This window comes from Aulonocara sp. 'chitande type north' Nkhata Bay, linkage group LG8 (assembly GCF_057382095.1).
Source record: "Aulonocara sp. 'chitande type north' Nkhata Bay isolate Kocher_YH1m ecotype deep benthic linkage group LG8, A_spYH_male_GT1.1, whole genome shotgun sequence".
Lineage (NCBI taxonomy): Eukaryota > Metazoa > Chordata > Actinopteri > Cichliformes > Cichlidae > Aulonocara > Aulonocara sp. 'chitande type north' Nkhata Bay.
The window spans coordinates 1,128,772-1,154,809 of NC_141351.1; the positions used below are offsets into that span (position 1 = coordinate 1,128,772).

The 26,038-nt window shown below is 40.1% G+C and overlaps 1 protein-coding gene across 1 annotated transcript in view; it reads right to left on the reverse strand.

Moving 5' to 3' along the window:
• Positions 1-26,038, reverse strand: part of dnah9 (dynein, axonemal, heavy chain 9) — a 179,360-nt gene that overhangs the window by 43,086 nt on the left and 110,236 nt on the right. The window contains exons 60-70 of the mRNA XM_086304951.1: positions 24,335-24,523; positions 20,780-21,015; positions 20,565-20,687; positions 18,300-18,504; positions 12,959-13,123; positions 11,635-11,775; positions 10,100-10,270; positions 9,799-9,921; positions 4,937-5,130; positions 3,229-3,377; positions 1,091-1,218 (exon numbers count right to left, since the gene is read on the reverse strand). Of these exons, the coding sequence (XP_086161077.1) occupies positions 1,091-1,218; positions 3,229-3,377; positions 4,937-5,130; positions 9,799-9,921; positions 10,100-10,270; positions 11,635-11,775; positions 12,959-13,123; positions 18,300-18,504; positions 20,565-20,687; positions 20,780-21,015; positions 24,335-24,523 (1,824 nt within the window). The remainder of the gene's footprint in view (positions 1-1,090; positions 1,219-3,228; positions 3,378-4,936; positions 5,131-9,798; positions 9,922-10,099; positions 10,271-11,634; positions 11,776-12,958; positions 13,124-18,299; positions 18,505-20,564; positions 20,688-20,779; positions 21,016-24,334; positions 24,524-26,038) is intronic.

Below are 26,038 nucleotides of genomic sequence, written 5' to 3' on the forward strand. Positions count from 1 at the left end.
GACAAGGCCTTTTTAAGCGTATCGATCGGGATTCTTATGCAAAGGTAATTAAACAACTGCTTGTCTGTGCTATCCTGGGTCTGGAGAGGAGAGTGATGCTGTCGCAACCTTCTCTCTCTTTTTTTGAAATCCAACAAGCTGTGTGAATTAAAAGAAATGGGTGTCCCACAGTGCCTGGTCTGTGGTTCATATCTGTCGATACTTCACATTAGAATTCCACCAAGGTTTCCACTTAAAATGCAAAAGCCAGCCTTGCCCTCCAGATAAGAGGAGAACAGACACCGTGGCTGTAGATATTGTACTGTATAATGCCGTGGCCCTTTCAGTTAGGAAATTTCCCTCGAAAATTAAATTCGCTTTTCCACAGAGACGAACCTTGGAGGAAAGCAAACATCCCACTGAGTATGCAATGAAAAACAAAGTGATAATGTGCCTCATTCAGAACACGTACAGATAAAGGAAATGCCACATAAAATCACCCCTTGAATAGAAAATCCTTGACATAAATGAACCCTGTATTCAATTTCCAAAGAGTGTTTGTTTCAGTTTTCCGAGTGCCTACAGCATTGTATATATTACATTTGATAACAGACATATTTTTTTGTAATTTGGCACGTTTTATGTGATGTGGATGGGTTTACCACATGGGACAACTCAGTGAAAGACAAAATGTTCTAACAATTATAATGAATTGTCATTTTATACCTTTTGTGTTAGTGTTCAAACACCACAAACTATAATTGGATCTACTTGATATGATTAAATGGTAAATGGCCTGCATTTGTATAGCACTTTTCTAGTCCATAGGACCCCAAAGCGCTTTACAGTACATTCAGTCATTCACCCATTCACACACACATTCACACACTGGCGATAGCAAGCTACATTGTAGCCACAGCCACCCTGGGCGCACTGACAGAGGCGAGGCTGCCGGACACAGGCGCCACCGGGCCCTCTGACCACCACCAGTGATTGTTGCAATAATCTTCAGAAAACATATTGGTTGGAGTGTGAACTCACTGAATTTGTGTTGATACTCATATTTACAAATAACATCACAGTCCCTATTTCAAAAGTATATTTGCTGTACCTGTAATATGACCCAATGGCCGTTTTTAGCTGCCAAGTTGAGGGCTTGTTCAGCGATAACTTCCTGACCTTGACCCAGAGAGACATTATGGAGGTTTTTGTTGTCAAATGTGTAGCCCAGCTTCCTCCCTGAAAGAAAAAAAAGTAATTGTTTCAATAAAACTTTGGTTGCAGAAACAGTTGCAAAGACTAAAATGATAAATGCAGTCTATTGAACTGGACTGCTATTTGCTAGTCTATTAAACTCCATTTAGCATCCATCTGCATCTTTACTACCTCTCTGCACTACAGAGAGGTAGCTCTGAAATGTGCTTAGCCTAGATTAGCAAAATAATGGTACAGACCAAGCTCTGATTAACTGTTAAAGCCAAGAAAGTAATAAACAAACTGTGTTATTTATATGTTTAATATCTTATTAGTCTCCTCTTAAAAGTAATGCTAGATGTCTCTTTTAGTTCCAATCGATGCTAATTGAGGCTAAATGTTGCAAAACTAAAAGCGATCAGTTTGAAAACCAAAATTTCACACAGAACCTCGCACAGAAAACAGAAACACAAAAACAGAAACACAGTGAAAAACAGTGGGTGAAGTCCATTTTTAAATGTACAGTCTATGACTGAGCGTCACAAATGGTTCTTAGGTGGGAGTCACAAATCACTAAGTGTGATAAACAGTATTATAATCAGTATTAAGAGTAGTGATCTAGTTGCTCACTTATTCAAATGTAATCTAACTGCATAGCTTAGAAAAATATGAACAAGCTACATAGTTATTGGATATGAATCTGTGTAATGAACTGAATAAAATGACTCAATTCCACAATATCTCCTCCTCTGGCTAAAGCACTATCCATGCCTTGGACGCAGGCTAAACTAACTAATATGCACTTTAAATCCTAATCATTAGATGAGTCAGCTTTAGTTCCCCACTTTAAGCCTTCTGGTTAAAATTTCACACAAACACTGGAGTGATTTGTGCTCAGTTTGTTAGAAATCAAACTTGTGAAATGTTTGTTTCGGAGCCATTAGTGCGCTTCAGACCAAACAAAAATCACATAATCTGTCTAATGAAAATCTCACCAAAGCCTAATATCTAAGAAACCCACAGACACAAATATAATGGGGAAAAAACATGTTCTGCTGCTTTTCATCAGCACAGGAGCAGCTGGTTACCTTTAACTTTGATGTGATTGGCTATGGTCAGGATGAGGGTGTTGCTAATCAATAATCAGAGCCCTTAGAGGCAATTTCAGCAGGAGTGCTATTTGGTATGGTATTAGGAGAGGATGGAGGATTTTACAGGGGGTTTCTGAGCCTATAGTAGCTCCATGGTTGATTTAACCACCTGGCGATGCCTATAAAAATGAAGCATCTAAAAATAGTCACAAATAATGCAGTGTGTTGGGCATAAACCAACACTTCAACACGCTGAAATGGGTCTGTGTGATAAATTAATCCGAGGATAAAAGGATGACAAAGGAGAAACTGAAACCCAAGTAAGGCAAAACAAACAAAACAACAAAAACCCTAACAAATCATTCATTACTTGAATGCAAAAATGCCGATGCATATGCTTGGGTAGAAGAGAAATAATGAGGAAATCTGTTCCAGTTAATTGAAACAATTCCTGCAATCTGAATATTTCATACAGCTGATTTCAAATACCCAAAAACTGAATTAATGCCTAGGTCAGAACAAAAGCTTCAACTTTTTCCATATTTCTAGTAAAAATCATCTCGCCACCCATTATTCATAAAGGAATGTAAAGTAACTCTAAAACCAATGACATTTACTTTCTGTTGCCCCTAATACACCAGTGGTGTCATCTCACATATTTCTGACCTTTAGTATAATCCTTTCAGTCTATCCAGAGCTGGTTGTGCATCGGCAGTGATGGCTGATATTACAGCAGATACACATTACAAATGTGTTGTTCTGACTGATAATCCTATGCAACAGAACTAAAATGAAATCATGCATGCAGGTAGACAAGGCATTTCCTCTTAATAACTAACCCAAAACCCTACACAGCTAAAAGAAACGATAGACTGGCAATGTGTTCGCTCTTATAAAAATCCTGAACACACTTTTAAGCAGGATTTAAAAGCTTTTTTAAAGATAAAACAAGCAGAAGCCTTACCATGTTTTTCCACATCCTTCAAAGGGTCAACTCCGGGAGAGAGGATGAAGAACATGGGCGTAGCTGGACCTGACTCTTCAAAGGAGACGGCAAAGTCCAGTGATCTGCCAATCACATACTTGCTTCCCAGTTTCTCCTCTACAAAGTCTCTGTAAAGGAGAGTGTGACTCAGTTCTCCTTAAGACTTTATTATCTTTGACAACAAGCTGAAGAACTTGAAGAACTGGAATTGTCTGTATTACAGTGCATTAGACAGACAGCTGCTTCAAAACTATAAACTCTAGTCACGACTCAGCTGTCAGTAGCTCTTTTCACCCTCTCCGGATTAAATGCTTTGGTCTTTCAAACATTATGCTTTTCTTGCTTCAGTTTCAACCAAATCACAGTCTTAAATAAATCAAGAATTCACTTTTTAACAAAATATATTTTGTACATATGTTGTATTTTGTCCTATAACCTTAGTTCCGCCTCCACTTAAGGTTTCTGAAAATACAAACATACATGTGCAGAACCGATAGTGAAGAAATGAAAACACAGAAAGCAGCAAAATGTGAATTCTGTGTATTTGTTCTGCAGTGTGCCAATAAGTTGTCCAGCTGTTGCGCATTGACCACAACTCCAAGAATTTCCTGGCAGATGTGGAGACCTTTGCAGTTCTAAACTCCACCATTTGCTCTACTTTTAGCTCTCTTTTGGTCTCCACCTTGGAAAGCCAACATGATGTCATCCATCTCATATTTTTTAAAACCCGACATTGTGAGTGCAGGGTAGAACTAACTATGAAACTGTGTGACACAGCATGCTGAATAATTAAGCTACATCTAGAAGCTACATCCATATTTTGTAATCAGTCTGGGTTTTAACCATCTAAAGCTGCAGCACATTAAAAACAAATTCATGAACTCTGAGATGTTAAATTGCAATGTGGTGCTGGTTATTATACTGCCAGTCTTAACAAATTACCAAGAGTGATAAACTGCATTATAATGTATTATGAGTAGTGATCTAGCTGTTCACTTATTCATTTCAAAATTAATGTAATCGCATTGCTTATAAAAAAATATGAACAAGCTACATAGTTATTGGCTACAGGTATGAATCTGCGTAATGAACTGAGCAAAATGACTCAGTTCCTCCTCTCGCTAAAGAACTATGGACACAGATTAAACCAAGCACAATCTTCATAAGACTCGTAATATGCACTTTAAATCACAATCATTAGATGAGTCAGCTTTAATTCCCCACTTTTAGCCTTCTGGTTAAAATTTCACTCACATACTGGAGTGATTTGTGCCCAGTTTATTAGAAATCGAACTTGTGAAATGTTTGTTTCGGAGCCATTAGTGCCCTTCAGACCAAACAAAAAACCACATAATCTGTTTAATTAATATCTCCAAAGCCTAATATCTAAGAAACCCCACAGACACAGGCATCTTAATAGAACTAAAATACTGCATCTCACACCTAATGTATGTTAATTCAGAGTGTAACTGGGGTCTGGATTTGGTACAAGTGGACACAGACGTTCTCTTTTAATACTTAGGTTTGATGATTGTCCCTGAAAATCTGTGTGACTCAGTCAACTGTCATCTCAGGATAGAAGCCAAAGGTTCTGTTGTTCAACTTTTTTACCTTTTCAGTAACCAGAACAGGTCAAGTAGGAGCTTTCACAGATCACAGAGCAAAGGGAAATGATACCACCTCTTACCTGACAGCGTACGTCATGCGGTCAGGCCTCAGGGCTCTCATAATGCACAGTCTCTGGAGTGAGCTTTTGCTCTTCCATTCCTGTGGGAATTTCTCTTTTTCCGGACACTCGGACTCTACAAACTTCTTCCAGCGTTTGGCTGAGCCTTCAATGTCTCTGTCCAGGTTTCTGAACTCCTCCATAGAGCAAAGAGCCTGGAGGTTTTGGAAAAGAAATAGGATTTGTGGAGTGAAACATAGTGCATGTTGTTAAAAGAGCTGCTGCACTGCGATCAATGATACACATTAAAGTTCTTGACCAGAGATATTTTTCACAATGCACAGGTAAAAAAAAAAAAAAAAAGAGAGTCTGTTTGCAAAATATGGAGAGTCATAAAAAAACAGAATGCTTATCTTTCCTCATGTCCTTATAAATAATATTTATTCAAACAGAAATGCTGAGTAAACACAAAGCTTTCATAACGGGACAGGGGGTAGGGGAGCACTAAATATGCATCTCTTGCAGAACCAGTGAGGGCTTCATTGTGATGTCCCAGATGACAGACACCTCATCTCATCTGCAGAGAACAGCAGTGTCACGCAGTGCAGCCTCAAGCAGCTCTGCTGTCTCCCGCACTGTGCAAACTATGAGCAGGATGCTGAAATCTTCTCTCAGCAGAGACACAGAATACAAGGTGTCAAGGCAAAAACATCCCGTGTCACTCTATGAAACCAACCCCTCGACACAAGCCATGAGGGGAAGACATAGAGCAGAGTGAGAAGGAGCGGCTCGGCACACATCACCTTCACTGTGACTCAGTTTAATTACTACAGGTGGTTGGCGACCGATCAGCCCCAGTGTAATGAGAAACACTGGGTCCCGAGGGATTCCAGCTCTGCTAATATCATCAACTGGGGCAAGCAATCAGAGGACGTTATCCTCCTTTAAATCTTTCCAACTGATTATGTTTCCAACTACGATAAGAAAAATCAAGTGACAGAATTTGATTAGCAGGGACTTAAACATCCACAGCAGGTTGAGAGCAGTTACAGAAAGGCCATCTCTTAATCCTCAGAGGGGTTTTAGGTTAAGTTAATATTGAAGGCGATATAGAGTGAAATATTCATGAGCACGAGGGGCTAAAAGACATGCTGCAGTTAGGGTTTACCTTGCTGTTAAACTCATCTGACAAGATAAGAAACCTCTGCTGTCCACAGCACTGCGTTCTCTGAGACACAAACAGAGAGACTGAGTTTTTCTTCTAGCACCCTTCAATGTTAGAATCTAGCAGGGTCACAGAGCACAGTGGGACCCTGGAGACTGCATGCTGTCAGACTGGAGTTTTGGGTGATACAGAGATATACACTCCAATTATGTGCATTCACTTTAGTGCTTACTTGTTGGGAAAATCCACTGTACATACTGCGCACTGTGTGGAGCCGATAAAGGAACCGGAAGATATTAGCCTTGAATCTCGCAGATGACAAGGTGGAGGACAACAAAATTTAGAAAGAAATAGAGGTGAATTATTTTTTATTATCTTTTAGAGATTTCAACATATAGGATGGAATTCGAAAAATAGGGCTGATCTACAAGTTATTGCATCTTTATGAAGTTCAAGACGGAGCTCTAGCTTTCTGAAAGAACAGCTTATTTTGATGAATTCATCAAATTCACACTTCACAGTGTAGCTTTGTACCATTACAGCCAAGAAGGTCTAAGGAACTTGGAAAGAAAAGCATCTGGGCTTCTTTAAGTTGCTTGAAGACGTTTCACCTCTCATCCGAGAAGCTTCTTCAGTTCTAAGGTCAAATGGTGGAGAGTCCCAGACTTTCCCCCCAAAAGGGACATGGATCCCCCTAATGATCCTCTACCTAATCACGTGAGCCAAGGAGTGAAAAAAATATTTATTTTAAGAGAAATAAATAATATATTTATTTAAAAACCCTATCATGTGATTTCCAGAGATCAAAAGGCCTATTGTGACCTACTCCCATTTTCACACCTTGGCTCACGTGATTAGGTAAAGGATCATTAGGGGGTCCATGTCCCTCTCGGGGGGACATTCCTATAGGGCTTAAATCTGGGAGTCTCCACCATTTGACCTTAGAACTGAAGAAGCTTCTCGGATGAGAGGTAAAAAGTCTTCAAGCAACTGAAAGAAGTCCAGACACTTTTCTTTCCAAGCTCCTTAGACTACGATGACCTGGATGACGGAGACCCTTCACAGACCTACAGCCAAGAAGGTTTCTACTGTTGAAAGTTTGAATATTATCTGGAATTTCACAGGGAGCCAGTGAAGTTCCTGAAGAACAGGGGTGATGTGCTGGTAGGAGGGGGTTCTGGTGATAATGCGAGCAGCAAAGTTCTGAACCAGTTGAAGCTTATGGAGGGATTTTTGGGGGAGACCATGCAGAAGAGAATTGCAGTAGTCAATACGAGAGGTAACAAGACTGTGGACAAGAATGGACGTAGACTGGGTGGAAAGAGAAGGAAGCAATCTGTTAATGTTACGTAGATGGAAGTAGGCAGAACGGGTGACATTACTGATGTGAGATTTATAGGAAAGTGAACTGTCTAGGATGACACCAAGGCTCTTAACCTGAGGAGAAGGGAAAACTGTGGAGTTATCGATGGTGAGTTAGAAATGGTTCACCTTCAAAAGGTTGGATTTGGTGCCAATAAGGAGGATCTCAGTTTTATCCTCATTGAGCTTTAGATTAGAGGTAAACCAGGATTTTAACTCGGATAGACATTCTGAAAGGGAAGAAGGTGGGAGGGAGGAATCGGGTTTGCAAGAGAGATATAACTGGGTGTCATCAGCAAAACAGTGAAACTGAAGATCAACTTTGCAGAAAATGGTACCTAGAGGGAGGATGTATATTATGAAGAGGGCCTAAAACTGAGCCTTGAGGTACACCAGATGTGACGGGGAATAGACGAGAGCGGAATGATCTTAGTTGAATAAACTGGGAACGGTCAAGGAGATATGATTGAAACCAGGCGAGGGGTGTGTCAGAGATGCGAGAGAGGAAAGTCTGCTTAGAAGTACAGAGTGAGAAATGGTGTCGAAGGCTGAACTCAGATCTAAAAGGACGAGAATGGTGAAAAGACCAGAGTCAGCTCCGATAAGAAGATCGTTAGTGACTTTAAGTAAAGCAGTTTCTGTACTGTGACATGAGCGAAAACCAGATTGAAATCTCTCGTAGATATTATTATTAACCAGGTGTAAATGCAGTTGAGCTGCAACCACTTTTTCGAGTAGTAAAAAGCATACTGGAAAATGAAAACATATTAGGGTGATTACAGACTATGAATGAAATTTTGTAATTTCAGTAACGTAGTGGAAAAAGCAAAGAAAACAAAATATAGATGGAAAAATATGGTCAGATGTTGTCACACCGGCATTTAAGGAGTCCAAGAAAGGACTGAGTATAGGCTGCACAACTAAGGGTGCAATCCATTCGCGCGTATTCCAGGAATCCTCCAGGCTTTTCAACAAGTAGAGACCGAAAGGTTCGGAAAATCAAAATTGCTTTTAAATATCTTTGGGCCACCAAAAGTTACAGGAGTCCCCTACAAACACAGAATGATAATGATTACTAGTAAAAACACAAACTTGTTTTCATCAAGGACCTCCAATTTTACAAGAGTTTCATATAATGCAAAGTCAGCACGTTTCTTAGCCACAGACTGAAAAAAAAACACAAAAAACAAAACCATGAAGATAGCTACGGAAAAAAGGTTAAAGTCTGGGACTGGGCTTAATTATTTCTGAGAAACAGAACAAAAGTGTTCGTAAGTGAAAAAAAATTACCTTTGATGCGAGTCTGAATAAGAACACACTGATAAATCAAATATGTATCCATATATAACTATATTTCTCTCTCTGTGTTAATGTTTTAATGGTATATACTGGGGGAAATAATTATTTGATCCCAGACGGGTCTGTATATGTGCCTTAAGCCAGGGGACCTTGAGGCCACTGCAAAATTTCAATAATTTACAGCGTGTGTTACCAATAGTGTTCTTAGCGACTGTGGTCCCAACTGCCTTCAGATCATTAACAAGCTCCTCCCATGTTTGGGGCTGATCCACCACCTTTCTTGTGATCATCCACACTCCATGGAAGATTGATGCATATTATATATTGTATTTCTTTCATTTTTGAATAATTGCACCAACAGCCTCTCACAAAGCTTCTTGCTGATGCTCTAGTACCCTATTCCAGCCTTGTGCAGATCTACAGTCTTGTCCTTGATGTCCTTCGACAGCTCTTTGATCTTGACCATGATGGTGGAGAGGTTGGAATGGAAGAAAATGATTCTGTGGACAGGTGTGCTTTATACACATAAGAAGTTCAGATCAGGAGTATCTGTGATTGATTGTAATCTGTGAACCACATGGGCGCACAGGCAATCTGTGGGAACCAGACTTCTGGATGGGTCATAGAGTAGTCAGTTTCTAATTTTTGTGTAATGTGTTTTTTCCTGATTTATGGTTGAGATCCTTCTGTCTTCATTTAAACAAAACTACCATAAAAATTAGAGATTGTTGATTTTCTTGTAAGTGAGCAAATGTACAAATTCAGCATTAGATCAAATAATTATTTCCCCAACTATACATGTTACACACAACGTGTTTTTAATTTTAAAAAATGGTTGAAAATGAGGGACAGTTAACTCACAGAGGTGGAGGAAATCTTTGACACAGGAAGTTTAGCCATTTTGTGTGTATGTGTGTGTGTGTGTGTGTGTGTGTGTGTGTGTGTGTGTGTGTGTTGGGACAGTTACTTTAAGACACAACATCACATATCTCTGGTTTGCTCAGGGACTGTGAAAAAAAGATCGAGTTGTGCCCTTTCACGCAGCCTCTTTTCATACCTTGATCCCCCCCCAGGAGTGGTTAGATAGGAACTCCACTGGTGATGTTACACCTGGTTGGACAGGGTACCTCAGGAGGAAGTCTAGCTCTACAGGGTTTATATCTTTATTCATCAGGAGTATCTGGGCACAAAACAAACAGGAATAACTTTACAATGATGCGTTTTCGGTACAGAGCACATCTCCTTTCTACTTGATTAAACCCAAACAGGGCCGCCGGTCTCCGGAGAAGCCTGTTCAGCAGCAAACGTGTGCTCAAAAACAAACCGTGCAGAGGATGAAACCGGATGCACCTTCCTACCTGGAAAGCGAGCTGAGCGATGTATGTGAGCTTGTCACACTCAAATAGGCCTCTGGTGGTGTACTGGAAGACTGAGGAGGTGATGCTGTCAATTAGGTTGGACACCCGCCGCTTTAGACCTTCTGCAGGCTCAGCCTTCAGAACTGCTTTCTGGAAGACCACACTAAACGCCTGAGGACGCACAGGAGCAGGTACAATACAGAAACAGTGTCTGACATCAAAGTGTTAAAAGCACAAGAATAACAGTACTGTTAGATACAAACTCATAAGGTAATCCAATAAAGCAAATGATAACCCAGCAATTGGATTGTGTTCATACTGATCTTTAAGTATAAATTAGATATCATCAGTCTTTGTCATTTACAGCTGACTTGATGGATATGATGCAGTGTTCTAAGAATGAACTGATCAATACTACTTTGGCTCTATAAGGAAAGCCGACAGCTGTAATTGATTACAACGTTTATGTATGTATAAATATTTTATCAATGTGGTAAGCTTGAATGAAAAACTTTAATGGACATAGACAATTTTAAATTATTTCTAAACACAAAAATAAACAAAATAAAAATCTTTTGCAATGGACCTCATTAATAAGTAGGATGTTTTCAAAATCTGGTCATCTGTGCTACAGAGCTCCAATTTTTTAATTACAGCTCAAAGCTCTTTTTGCTATAAGGTAAAGACCCTAAAGTATTAGCTAGAAAAACCCAACAACCAGATAAATATCAAAGAGGCAAAAAAAATCATAGAGAGACAAGGACAAAGCAAAGTGAGAGTAGACAGTTAATAACATGCAGAAATAGCACATAAACATATACCACATAAGGAGTGAAAGGTTCTCAGTGCATTGTGATCGCACAGCAACCTGAGCCTATAGCACTAAGGGACGTTCATTGTTTTAGGGAGCTTTTCTAACTTTCTAATAATTGTTGCTGCACTGGATCTGACTTCTGATTCCAATATCACGTCATACTGTGATCCTTCAACATACTGAACCATGCAGAGTTTGAAGTACTGGAGAAACAGTTTGTTTGCACTTTTTGCAGCGACTCTAAAATAACTTATTACCACAGAAATACAATAATTGTCCTCTTTCACTGTAGGAAATGTGCTGTCATTTCTGTTCATTTAGCAGATTCACACTTAGCTCTGAGGTTGTATACAGAACACATATTATAATGTATTTCATTTCATTCACAAGGTCAAAGGTACATAAACACTGAATGTGTTTTCATTTTATTATGTTGGGAAATAAGACGGGCCGAGGCAACTACCTGCGGAGTCGGAAGAGATTGCAAATAATATCTCAGGCTGCCTTCTCTCAGCACTGCCTGGCTGACAATATGAAAGACATTATGCTCTACATAACCACATTAGGGAGCCACAAACACAATAAAAGCAGGGCAAAGAGCATAAAACACGGTGAGCAAATGGAAGGAGGAGGGAAACAACAGAGAAGTGAGTGTAAAGAAGGGTCTCACTGGGGGCCCATGACAAGGGTCGGTAACATGGTGGGTCAATAGACAGGGTACCTTTAGAGAGAACTGATACATGGGGTGGATTTTATTGAGGTCGTTCATTGTGAAGTACAATAAGGAAGCCCGTGCTGCTGCTGGTCGGAAGTGCTCTCGAGCCTCATTGATTTTGGTCTCTGTCACCTTGGCTTCTTTTACCTGCAGTAAAGTAGTGCAAACGGAATCACACTCATATACATCAGCACAGACGAGGATATACTCAAGGTCCATCAATCAGTTAATGATGAACTTGTGCACAATCCAATAAAACATACTCCAGTGAAGAGCAGTCCTGTTGCAATTTCACGCTTCAAAATGTCCTCACATTCTGTGGATCATGACAATCATGCTTTTTTTTTGTTTTAATAACCAGCAAACGCCTGTGCAATTATGTTAAGGATGAACATCTGCAAAGGAAGCGCTCATCTCCTCACAGACAGAAGGCACACTCTAAGATTAAAAAAAACACAGAGCTTTTAAGAAGTGCTCTAAACTAATTCATCTTTGGCAGACATCATACGCTGAGCTGATGTGATCTTGTAATTTGACCACAAGAAATAAAGAAACAAAGCAAGGGAAGCAGAGCTGAGAGTATGGCAACACTTTAGGTGACAGTTATTCTGCACCTGCAAATGGGAATTATTGAAGAAGTACAGTCTAAAAAGGATACTGCATTCTACATTTCATTTAGGATAACATTAGAAACAAACTGCACTGATGCAAAAGTGTGCAGAGACAGGTTGGCAGATGCAATCAGGCAACATGCTCTGTGGACTATGATGTTCATAGATGAAATGGAACCTGGGGAGGTAGAGGTATGCTTCTGTTTGAATGAAAATCAAACAAGCAAGACAGACTACATGGGTCAAGTACAGAGAGTGCACAAGAGATGTGAAGAAGAGAGTACACAAGTTTCAGGTGTGATTTGCAACAGAAGGAAGGAGCAAGAGCGAAAGAGAAGTTTTACAAGATGGTAGTGAGAACTGCTATTATGCATGGAGACAGCGGCACTGACAGGACGCCGACGCGGCACCGTTGAAGATATTAGGAGTTTTATTAGGAGCAAGCAGGATGAACAAGATTAGAAATGAGTACATGAGAGGAACAGTTTAGGTTGAACAGTTAGACAGCCAATGTTGAGGTGGTCTGAACGTGAGCAGAGGAGGGATAGTGGACAAGGGATGTTGAAGATGGAGTTGCCAGGCAGTAGGAAAAGAGGAAGACTTCAGATGGTGTCAATGGTAAGTGCTCTAACGAGAGCTTGTAGTCAGTAGTAACACTGTCACTTGAAGGCTGTGATCTAAAGTGTGAGAAAAGATTAAAGCAAATAGAAGACAAAAACCTTTTCTTCGATCTCAGCAGCTGTGCGTTTGGTTGTCTCCAAGTTTTCCACCAGCTCCGTGTCACTGAGGAAATTTCCTGAAGCTGAAGACAAACGGGATAGCAAGTTGTCCTCCAACGTCTTCAGAGTAATCTTAAAGTCGTTCTGTTGCTTCGTCAGGTCAAACTTTAAACAGAAAAAAAAGAACCTCAAAGACAGAACTAATCAATACAGTCTGCATCAGTTGTCCGGACACATGGAGGGGGTTTTCTGGGATGGATTAACCAGTTTCTGTTTGGTTGCCGACATCAAACTTTTTCAGAGTCACCTAACCCTTGGTGTGATGAGGCCGTCGATTTGAATAAGATGGGAGGGCGCTTTGATGGGGAATTACACACACATCTTTTCTGAATGAGCTTTTACGAGATGCCGTGTTTACAATTATGTACCAATGCAGGCATCATGCAGTGCAATAATGGGGTTATTACCTCCCCAAATGCATTAGAGCAGTCCGTCTTCTAACAAAGCTTTCAATCTAGCAGGTTTTTCTTTTTTTTTTTGGTTTTGGCTTAAAAAAATTACCTGAGAGAAACTTTCACTTTTTTTCAAAGCCTGGTGTTTGACAGGAGAACAAAGTAGACAGAGCGTCATCCTGCCCTGTCCTTCATTATATTCTGTTGCAGCTCCTTGTTTCTGCCCGTTCATGACTTTGCTTTATTGAAGTTTCCCTTAATAGAAGCCTCTGCGACCTTTGAATTGTTGTAATTACTGGAGGGGTGGGCTGTTGTGAGATTTGCCTACTTGGAGGGTTGTCGGGGACGGATAATAGCACAGGGGTTTTTTGAGTGGCGTGGTCCCTGACAGGCGGCTGGTAATACGTTTCTGGCAGTGCTGTTTCTGCCCACGTGTAATCACAGAAGATGCTGATGGGGTGGGGGTGGAACTGTTCCTCCTCCCTCTGGCAAAACTCACACATGACAAAAGACGTACTTGGCTTCGATCGCGCCAGGGGAGCAGATAGTTTAAGAGATCACAATGCTTAATTGTTCTCTTTATGACAGTATTTCCTACTGCTGTGATGAGAGGTATTTCACACCATTGTTAGAACTAATTGAGCCTCTGTTTTGTTGAATCCCAGATGCTTTAAATTGTATGTTATTACCAACTCTGTAGCAGAAAAGTTGCACACAGAGAATGAATCGTGGCATTTTAAGGAAAAACCTTAATGTGTGTGTGGTTGGAAAAGAAAAGAAAAAAGCCTGGTTTGAGTGGTAGACATTTAACTGGAGTGACTCAACTGTGACCTTCTACTTGCCTGCACTCTCTGCTCTTGCGGGGAAAAGCTATCCAAGCTAAAACATTCCCAACTGGATCCAGTAATGAGTCAGTTTTTAACGATTAGCTTTCCTCTGGCACATTGTACTTGTAATTACCCTTGCTTTGGAAAAACAAACAATTAACCAGTCAGCAGAACACTCTAATTGGGATTAAAATAAGATATTACATCTATCATTTTTTTAGGCAAATGATTAGCGAGAGCCAGCAAGCAGCCCTGTTAAGGTAATTTAAGAAGTGGAGCATTTTAGCTCTCATTAATACCGAAAGGCCTGCGCCGGAGCGAATACGCAAGCATGCACACATGTGCACACAAACACACTTGCATGTGCTTAGGGAGGACCAGACGACGTAGTTATTGTGGTAAAAGGTTGTAGACTCATCCCCCTGTGCACTCTCCAAAAAGGCAACTTGACATTTTAAGCTCCTTAGCTCCATCTTTGGCTTTGCTTAAATGAGAGCGCTTTCACCCAGCAGTCATCTTACGGCTCAGTAGCAACGCTAACCTCATTAAAGGTATAATGGCACAGAGTCATTCGAAGAATATAAACAGGTACAGCCAATTTGCACTCCCTCATCAATCTGATGATTGTTATCACTCCGGGTTGTTTACTGACAACAAAGAGCCATTCAGCACTTCATTCTGTCGGCCACGTTTTGATAGGAGGGGGTTCGGGAGTGAACACAGCCAGCAACAGCTCACCCCCACCCTCACCCCAACCACCACCCACCTTCAACTTTCAGCGTTAATTAAAATGATAAGTGAGCTCTAGATCTTGTTTTTTTTTGTCATCCTCCAGTCTCAGTGAAATGCTAATTAAACAAGCTTCATTAAATCAAACTTTATTTCTTCTCGATTGGATTTTGCTGAGGGGGCATAAGGCTTAAAATAACTCTGGCATTTTGGCTTTTTTAACTTCTCTTTTCCCATTTTCATTTATTAAAAATGCTGATTTGACTTTGGATGGAAGCCCACAGGTTGGAGTAAAGAGCTGCCCACGGAGACCCAACACAAACAAAGGCACCTCAAGAAACCATCAAAATGCAAATAGGATTGTGTTAGAGTAAATCTGCCTCACCCATTAACAGAGTTCCAACAGTATCTTCCGTTCTGATCTCTCTGAGTCGCTGCCGTCAGCTACACTTGTACTCAAGAAGGAATTTCTTATTTCCCCTTCACTCCTCAACTAACAAGAGCTGCATTTAAGGAACAGTGAAAGTGTGTCAATGTGTCGTCTAATTACTGTGGTACAGTAACGCTATCGGCCAATCAGTTTCAAGCAGCTGATATGCACTGCAGCTTTGATCAAGTGAATTTTGGGTTAAATATAAACATCAGCCCATACTATGGATATTGGAACTAAGAGCTGCTCATTACTTCTCAAAAGTTGTCTACAGAGCTGCCAGCAACTTGCAGTAAATTGCTCACAGTACTGAGTACTGAGCCGGACAGCTGCAGCTGCTGATCAACAGAGTGGAACAGCAGCTTTCTAATCCTTGCTGCCTGAAATAGAATAGCTCTACAGAACAAAGGCAGCCATTTACATTAAAAAGGGAAATACACCTTAAAGCGTCGTCTATCTGCATCTCCCTTGATTTTGGAGATGTGTGAACATAAATGAGGCTACCAAAGTAAAACGCTTAAAAAAGCTTAAAGCTCCTTACAGGGAGCATCAAGACAGGATTACATAATTCTCAAAGTTTGGTGATAAACGGCAGCACGTCAAAGGAACAGTACCCAGGGTGACTGCAACACAATGGTGAATTAGCACATGTCAGTGCTTCAAAAGTGAATAGGATTTTTTGATTTAGGATTAACTGTTTAGCTGGGCAGTGCTTCAAGGGCTTTTTCTGATATTGTCTATCATCAAATGATTTAAGATGGTAGCTTGAGCTTATGAAAGCATTTATTTCTGTTTGACCTTGCATCAAAGCAATGTTTCCAGCAATGAAAAGACTGTTTTACTCAAACAAAAGGTGAAAATCAAAGAAAGAAAAGGAAAGCGTGAGGTCACATAAAATGATTACTGTTTTGTAATGTCTTTAGGATCAATGTTTGCATAAAAGGTGACAGTCTGCACCGTTTCAATAGGAGCAGAGAACAGTGTGATAGGCTCAATGTGATGCTCACTATACGATAAAATATCTGCCACTGTCGGAGTCAAAGCAGGCTTTACATCTGACCATTACAGCCATATCTCTTTGATGTGTCAGCAATTTACATGATTTTTCCTATATACAGCAAACAGATTGAATAACTGCATGTATTACAAAGGGTTGGCTTGAAGTGTGGGTCAGCTCCCTTTTCTGGTTACATGGAACATGACTTTGCAGTTTTGGTGCAATCATAGTTCAACTCAACTGATCTTTTCCACAATAAAAAGGATATTTTTTATTCGTGGAAAAGATCTCTGTTAAAGTAATTGTCGAATCAAGTTTAGTAATAGTTAATTCAAAACAAACCCACATCTGCAACCTGCTTTGCAACCCACCTTCACTCCCCCCTCCCATTCTGACCTAATGGTAAATGGACTGATTCTTGTATAGTGCTTTACTACTCTACCTGAACACTCAAAGCACTTTACACAACTTGCCTCATTCACCCATTCACACAAGCACTTTTTTATATGCTTTTCAACTTAAGTGTTTCTATCTGCCCAAGAATATCCTGCTCTTGGCAGACTGGAGTAGCCGGGAATCAAACCACCAACCTCGCTGACCTCCTCCTACTAACTCCTGAGCTACAGCCATCCTGTTTAATCGTTGTCATATTTGCTGTTATGGTTTCTCCTTTCTCCACACCTTCAGGTTTTTGGGTGCACACATGGAAAGGGATGGAAGTAGCAGAACACAACAGCACTGCTAAATATAAAATAACGCAGATGCCCAGTCACAAAACAAAATCAGCACTTAATCCGTGTATTTCATTGTGTCCAATCAGAAACACACCAGAGACCAGGTATTTAACTGATTACTGGTTTCTGTTTGAGGAAACTCAGTAGGCAACTATTTGCTAACATGTTGCAGAAATGCAATCAGTCCAAACGACACACACTGCTGCTTTGATGTGCGACCCTCGTATCAGAGAAGGATAATGGTAGCTGCATGATCGCGGTGAAGATTAAAAAATGAGTGAATGTGCAGTGTGCTTACGAGACAGCCTGCACAGACAGACAGAACCCCTCTGTCACAAGAAGGTACTGACAGAGCATGAGAAATAGTGCGATGATACAACTCCGATTGATTTCTGCATTTAAAATGAACCGTTTCAATATTATTTGTGCTCTCGGAGCAATATGCAAATGTCCTGTAATTGGGAATTAGCTCTGGGCAAATGCTTGTGTGTCACATTAATTTCAACAACTCCCCTAAGAAAACACTATTGGAACACTGCTGGGAAACTGTGAACATCACCATACCTGAGGATGGACGTTATTACACTTTGAATTTAAAACCACCATTTGGTGTACATTTAAAAATGTTTCATTTAGACGACTTCATGCTCACACACATGCCACGTGAAAACACAGGTGCCGATGTGCACGTTCACAGCCGTGCAGGTTCCCAGTCTCCATAAGTGCGCCATACTAAGCCTCATAATTATCCCACATCCACCAGCCATTAATCAAAGATGCTAGCTGATTGTTTTGGAATCAAAGAGCCCGGACCTTGTGATGTTTAAAGACAGACGATCTTTTCTTGCTGACGAGAACCATTAAGGATTGATAATGACGAGCAAGAGTGTTATGTGCAGCTCTAGGAGGCCCCTGACTCCTCTGACTGTGACTTTTAATTACACCTGCTCAGAAAAGATGTTAAGAGAGAAACTCAAAGAGTCCATCGTGGAATGCTTGTTTGTTCTCTGATAACATCCGAGCAGTGTGACAGATGCTCCTTTCATGTCTGCTCAGGTTCACTTTTACATTCCTGTAACATATTGGATGAAAACGAATCTGTCAAAACTCCCCTTTGTTGTCAAATAGTTGTATCAGGCAGGGTTGCTCCTTGCCTGCACTGACTTTCTCACCTTCAGCTGTTCCAGATCAGGTCTCTCCATGCTGACCACGGCAGTCAGCAGCTGGTCCTCCAGACCGTCTCTGGTCACTGTGAAATTTATTAAGGTGCACTGGGCCTGCAGCTCTGGCTGATAATGAGGGCTGGCAAGCTTGGTGTGTAAAATGAGACGGAAACTGGGATTGTACTCACACTCCTTGTCTCCAATCTTTATGTACCTGTTTGTAAATCAGGAACAGAAACGTTTGATCAGTGAGGGTTTCTTAGTGAAAGTAGAGATTCTGAAACAGCACATATAATAGTGGACAATGTCATTATTGGCAAAGATCTAAACATCTGTCTTTTCTGTCTTTCATATGTTTAATACAAACAAATATCTTCAAACTGGGACACTTGTTTGTAATGAGAACCTGTCAAAAATGTCACACAACCTTTCTGCAAGGATGATAGTTTTTGACAATGCCAAACCAACTGATTTTTCTTCATGACAGATATAGTTTAAAAAAAATACTCTCAAATGTATTACAGTCATTTCCTGAAAATGCTGCACATTTAAACTGCAGAAACTTAGGAAACTGTTAGGGACACATATGACGCTCTAGTAAGCCTGAATTGTCAGTACTACATGTCCTGTGACCCTCTATGTGTATTTAACAGTGACTGAACCAGACAATATTTATAGGTGTGGCTATGCTGAGACCATTACTTACATCAGGGTGTCACCAGACCAGGCTTTTATTTTGTTATTTTGTCATGTGGTTCGCTCACTCTTTTCACTGGCTTATTTAGGCACAAGGAGGAACACCACACACACTCTATCATAAGTTTTTTTTATATAACTAACTAAAATCATGAACAGCTGTTTAAATCCTAAAGTTCCTTCAATACACTGTAAAACACTTCTTGTTGCTAGGTAAGCTGCTTTTCCTACTTCCTAGTGGTAAATGGACTTGCACTTATGTAGCACCTTTCTGTTAATTTTGAGCATTCAAAGCATTTTCTACTAAAGCTCTCCTTCACCCAATCACATACACATCCACAGAGGGATTTATCTCAACATAATCAATTTTATCCAACATTCACTTGTACACTCACACACCGACGGATGTATCGGGAGCAACTCAGGGCTCAGTTACTTGCCCAAGGATACTTCAACACATGGACTGGAGGATCTGGGAATCAAATATATATATATATATATATATATATATATATATATATATATATATATATATATATATATATATATATATATATATATATATATATATATTTATATTTGTTTGTATATATATAAATGGCTAGGGTCACTGTCACTACTGATAGCATGGACCAATGTCTGGAACCCATAGAGGTTGCACAGGTAGTCCAACCAAATATGTGTCATTGCCAGAAGGTTTGCTGTGTCTCCCAGCACAGTCTCAATAGCATGGAGGAGATTCCAGCAGACAGGTAGTTACTCTATGAGGCATTGGCAGGATTGGAGGCAGGGAGTTCTTGGAAGATGAAGGAATTGATACCACTGACTTTGCCCCCACATCTGCCAGACCTAAATCCAATAGAACATCTGTGGCATATTATATTTTGGTCCATCCAACACTGTCAGATTACACCTCAGACTCTCCAGGGGGGTCAGTGTAACCCTGGTCCAGATCTGTGTGGAGATTTCCCAGGAAAGCGCACGTTGTCTCATTAGAAGCATGCCCTGATGTTGTCGGGCATGTGGGGCTCTTCTACTGAGTACCATTTTAAGTTGCTGCAATGAAATTTTGACCTGCTGCATAATTTTTACATGATTTCAGGAGGTCCTTCAATTCAGCTCTCTGTAAGTTGATAGTTTTCATTTCCATCAATTCCATGAAACAATATCCTTTCATTGCTAACACATTGCCAAGTTAATAAATGCCACTGTCCATCTTCATTAAAAAGAAATGTTATATAGTGTAATCACTGATAGAGCTCATGTATTGAATCTAATGAAGTTAAATGTATTTAAAATGTTTTTGTGTGGAAACCACAGACATACTAAAATGGTTTATTTGGAAAGTTCTGCTAGGCTTTAACTAACAATAGTTTCTCAAAGATTTACATTTATAGTGTCTATTTTTAATTTGTCATGTGGTGTCAATAATTAAAAAAGGCAGTGAAAAGAAAGTGCTTGTTGCGGTGTTACATATGAGTAGAAAGTTTCCTGAATTAGATCATTGTCTGAAGCAGTGCCTTACAATGCTTCATTCAGTGCTACAAGTATTAAGACACCTTTCAGCATGAGCCTTACCTTCCCTTCTTGATGGTTTCTCTGCCAAGCAGAGGTCCAAGAACAGGATCTAGCGTTTCTTCCAAGTTCTCTATCAGAACCACATCACCTGCTGCCAGCGCTCTCTCTATGGCATCTAGGTACCTTTAAGGTACAAATAACAATGAATCTGTCAAAATTCTGGTTATTAAATGCCCAAAAAACCTCAGTACTGCAGTTTTCTATGAGGCTCTTACCCTCGCTGTCCGATGCGGATGACTTGCAGGTCTTCACCATATTTATTTTTGATCCACTTGATGCCCTGCAGCTGGGGGTCCACCATAAGGGGCCAGCGTTGGCAAGAAGTAAGAATGGTAGCATTCTCCGTGGACATCCTGTCAGCAGGTAGCCCCTCATTCTGCCATGTAGCAACGTCAGCGTCGTCAGTCAGCAGTGTCAAAGGGTCCAGGTCATGCGTCACTGGGATAGGAACCTTACACGTGATTTGCATTTTAATTAGTTTTTCCCAGTGAACTGTTTCAATTCTTCTTCATGATGACTGACAGGTCACAAGTCACAGCAATGGTGCGTTGTTAAAAAGGAACAGATAAACTTTTCCCTTTAGTATTTAAATCTATGTTCATCAAAAGTCGACTGGCAACTGCTGTTAGAATAAAAAACATTGTGGTTTCCATGTAGAGCAGGATTACATTTGGGACTATTTACATCTGCAAATAAATGCCCAAATTGGTAATCCTTTCTTTGGATCATTATTGTATGTGATTTGCATTAAACTTTGGTTAATAGCGCAAAGTGGATACTGGACTATCTCACAGAACGTCCACAGTATGTGAGGACACAGGGCTGTGTCTCTGATATGCTGGTCTGCAGTACGGGGGCCCCACAGGGAACTGTGCTGGCACCGTTCCTCTTCACCCTCTACACTGCAGACTTTTCCATCAACTCCCCACGCTGCCACCTACAGAAGTTCTCTGACGACTCTGCCATAGTCGGCCTCATCACAGGTGAGGACGACTCAGAGTACAGACAGTGGACTCTGGACTTTGTAGACTGGTGTCAGCAGAACCACCTGCTGATCAACGGCGGGAAAACGAAGGAGTTGGTGGTGGACTTCTGGAGACGCAGACCCACCACACTGACACCGGTAAACATCCAGGGAGTGGACATTGAGATAGTGGACTCTTATAGGTACCTGGGTGTTCACCTGAATAATAAACTGGACTGGAGCCACAACACTGATGCTCTTTACAGGAAGGGTCAGAGCAGACGCTAACCGGTTGTGGCTGCTGAGGTCATTTGGAGTACAGGGAGCGCTTTTAAAGACCTTCTATGACTCTGTGGTGGCATCTGTCATTTTTTACAGTGTGGTATGTTAGAGCAGCAGTTTATCTGCAGCCGGGAAGAAGAGGTTGGACAAACTCATTAGGAAGGCCAGCTCTGTTCTGGGATGCACCCTGGACCCAGTGCAGGTGGTGGGAGACTGTGGCCAACATCTCTGATGGACAGAGTCTCCCACCCCATGCATGTAAATGTTGCTGAACTGCAGAGCTCCTTCAGTGACAGACTGCTGCATCCTAGATGCACGAAGGAGCGTTTCTGCAGGTCCTTCCTCCCTGCAGCTGTCAGACTGTACAATCAGAACTGCTCCCAACAATCAGAGATGTTTACATCTGCGCTGTAACTGCAATAAGTTAATTAACCGATTCGCACTACAACCTGGTTTGCCTCTTATCTGTAGCTATTTTTATTTAATTTAATAACTGTACAATACTCTGTATATAGTAACCATTGTCCTTAATGTAAATATGTAAGAAAAATTGTGTATGAAAGAAAGAGTACTTTATTGATCCCAATGTGGAAATTCCTCTCTGCATTTAACCCATTCACTCGGTGAAGCAGTGGGCAGCCATTGGGCGCCCGGGGAGCAGTGTGTACGGACGGTACCTTGCTCAGGGGTACCTCAGGGTAGCTGTTCAGGGGAATCGAACCCCCGACCTTCCGATCATGGGCAACCACTCTACCTACTGAGCTATCCCTGTTTCTGTTGTGTCCTGTGTACTCTTTGTTTGTATATGTGTCTTTCTGGCTGCTGTTACAACCAAATTTCCCCTTGTGGGACAATTAAAGGATTATTCTAATCTATTCTAAATACTAAAAAATTAAAACAAGAAAATTAATGTTTAATAATATTAATAGAAGAGCTAAACCATCAGTGAACAGTGAACATAACAGACATGTCTCAGTCAGAGAAGCTGACGGTGGTAGTGATAAAAAGCAATGCAACTTGTTATCTGTGCTACCACTGTTTTGTATTTGTGCCTCAGGACTTCTGTGAACATTCGGCCGTGGTATTTTCAAGCACAGAAAACAGGCATTATATTGCTAGTAATGAATGAATGTCTCTACCTTCCTAGCCCGTTTTTCCCTGATTTTCTGATTCTGACTACAGTTGAGACAGTGACATCACAGTGACATTCCAGTTTAGTTTTTTTTTCTCTATTGCCATTTATTTCCATTTGCGTTTTGATTTAACCACCAAAACTACGTAGTTAGGCTTGCAAAATGATCGTGTTCTGGATTAAAATATATCTTTTAATCCTTCACTTTAAAAAAGGATGCTTAAGGTGCCTGTTGTGTCAAAATGTGATGTTCCTGCCTGGTTGTGAGACCCATCTGTCATCGTGATGGGTGATTCATGACACCAGTGTCAGAGGACACCTTGTATTTATCTCTGAGATGCCATAGAGTTTGACTAAACAGCAGTGTTTAGTGCTGTGGGAATTAGACCAGCAATGTACAACATAACGTTTTCTCAGTTGGGCCTCCAGGCAAACAAATGTCCAAACAGGTACAATCTCTTTAACAACCATTATAAATAAAAAGATTGATCGCAAATTAAACTTTAGTTAAAGTTTCAGGGGTAAAATTTTACTGACCTCCAAATAAAGCCAACCTAATTTATTTTAATAGATTAAATTATAGAGCATATTAGCAGATTTACATTAATTATATAAATCTGCAAAATACTTTGCAGATTTGCAGCCTCAACCACACTGCAAGAGAGGTGGGCTGCTTTCCTTCGCATTTTAACAATCCAAACAGGTAGCTCAACGCAGGACTTTTACTGACATTTTAATGGGAAAATTGTAACAAAACACTGCTTGTTGGTGAGGGTTCATTTCAGCCAGTTTGCTTCACAGGTGGACTCAAATCATGGAAACACTATTAGTGGCCCAAAAGGCCAGCAGCTGCCCAGTAATGGAACATTTACCAGTAGCATTACAATTTGCAAGCAATAAAAAATAGATAAACAACACTACATAACATTTTATAACTGCAGTTGTTAATGTGTCCTATCAGCCATGATACATGACCTAATTAATTCATAAAGTATTCTAAATGTTTTGCGTAATACAAACCCGTTGTAACTGCTGAGTAAGCATTAATATCCCTTAAGTCTATTTTTTTTTTTTTACAAAAGCTACTTATATTTACTCAAGTTATATTATTAATCATTTAAATTTGAACCATTTTATAAAATATATATAAGGTTTTCTGAACAGATTATTGTTTTTTCCACTGTACATTTAGCTGTGGGCAAAATTCCTAAAGTCCTGACATCACTAGCAAACAATAATTACATGCAGAGATAGAGAAAGACCAACAGGGCCGGTTGCAGATTCATTTCTGTGTTACATTTCAGTCAGATTTACAAGTAAAGGTTTTCAAAGACTTTTCACAATTCTTGCAGTGTGGCTAATTCAAGTTGAAATAACACATAATGAACCCACCTTCAGCTGACTGAGATAAGGCCTCCACGTGCTGTCCATAAGCTGGACCCTGTAGCGCTTGGTAAAATATCCTAGGTAGGAGATGAAGGTGGTGATGAGGAGAACATCTCCACACAGAGTCCTTTCCTGCTTCTTGAAGTTCTCTACAGCCTCTGCCCAGCGAACATTCTCTGATGCTAGACCACCCACCTAAACAGAAAATAGCAGCAGACCACTTTTAAAGTTGTTGTTTTTTTTTTTCATTTTTCCCAATGAAATACCGTCATTCCATCATCTTCCCCAAAGCCATTGTGGAAAGAATCAAAATCAAATGATGGCTGCTGCTGCCAAGGTGCTAAACCATAATTTAAGGAAATCTCCACAACAATGCCTTAATACCTTTGAGTTGTTTTTTTTATTACCATTTTTAGGTTTAAACACTCTGCTTGTGCACCGACACCACTACTTTTTACTTTTTAGCAATGACCCAGTGTCCCTCCAGGGATCAATAAAGTTCCCCTCAATATCTTATGTCCTCTAAACTTCAGAGGGCGCACGCACTAACACAGACTGCAACTTCTCAGTGCACATCACAGAAATACCGTGCACTTCAGCAAGTTGACTGCATTTGCACTGACATTTTGGATTGACTAGGCAATAAGCACAACCTCAACCTCTGTTTGTTGCTTCTGTCAGGTCTTTTAGAAGCTTTCTCTGAATAATTTAGATTATCATACTAGCATTGTCAACATTCATCTTTGCATTTTGCTGCTGTAAGCAGGAGATTTACAAACCAAAAGATGATTACAGGATTTATGTGTATATGTATATATATATGTGTGTGTGTATGTAAATGTATTGTGGACCTAAAGGCAGAGACAACCACACTAACATGGGGCAAATATATCTATATTTAAAGATATAGATATCTTTAAATATATATATATATATATATATATATATATATATATATACACACATACACACATATATATATTTACATATATAAATATAAATAAACATACTTTCACACTGTGTTAATTAACGTTTGTCCTGGCAGTTTTTCCAAAAACTAACTGGAATAAAGTTCCAGTTAGCACTTTAAGTTCTGTCATCATTGGGGACGATTTGATTAAATTATCCTCCAAACTGTTGGCAATCTAGGAACAAAGAAAATAATAATTACTGAGTTACAAAGTTAAATTTATTTATAAAAAGTCTGGTTGACCTTCTCCAAAATATCAAGTTATTGTCACCACCTATAATGACTCAGCTCTTATATTTGACCTACTATTAATCACTTTAGCCATTTTAACCACCCTTATTAAACAAGCAGCACGATATATAGTGACAGATTTTTAAAGGAGGCTCTTTGTCTGCAGACTATTTTGAATACACATTTGAGACGTCCCTATCTTGTGTATTATTCAAGATGGCAGCTTTTCATATCAAATCATGGAGTAGACACCTGTGCAATATCAGACCATTTTTCTTATTCTGCAGTGCACAAAACCTTTGCAGAAGACTGGATGAAACGTTATTTATAAGGATAAAGATGTCTAGCGTTTTTTTAGCCTGTCAGTAAGTTGTGTCTCCATTACTGAATAAAGCCTTAGCTTCTAGCAGTTTAATTTTGCAGTACTTAGATAAGTATCATGTGAATTGCTCCTAAGACAGAAGGAAATGTCAGAATCTTCTGATGAAGCCTTAAAAGCAGGTTGTCTG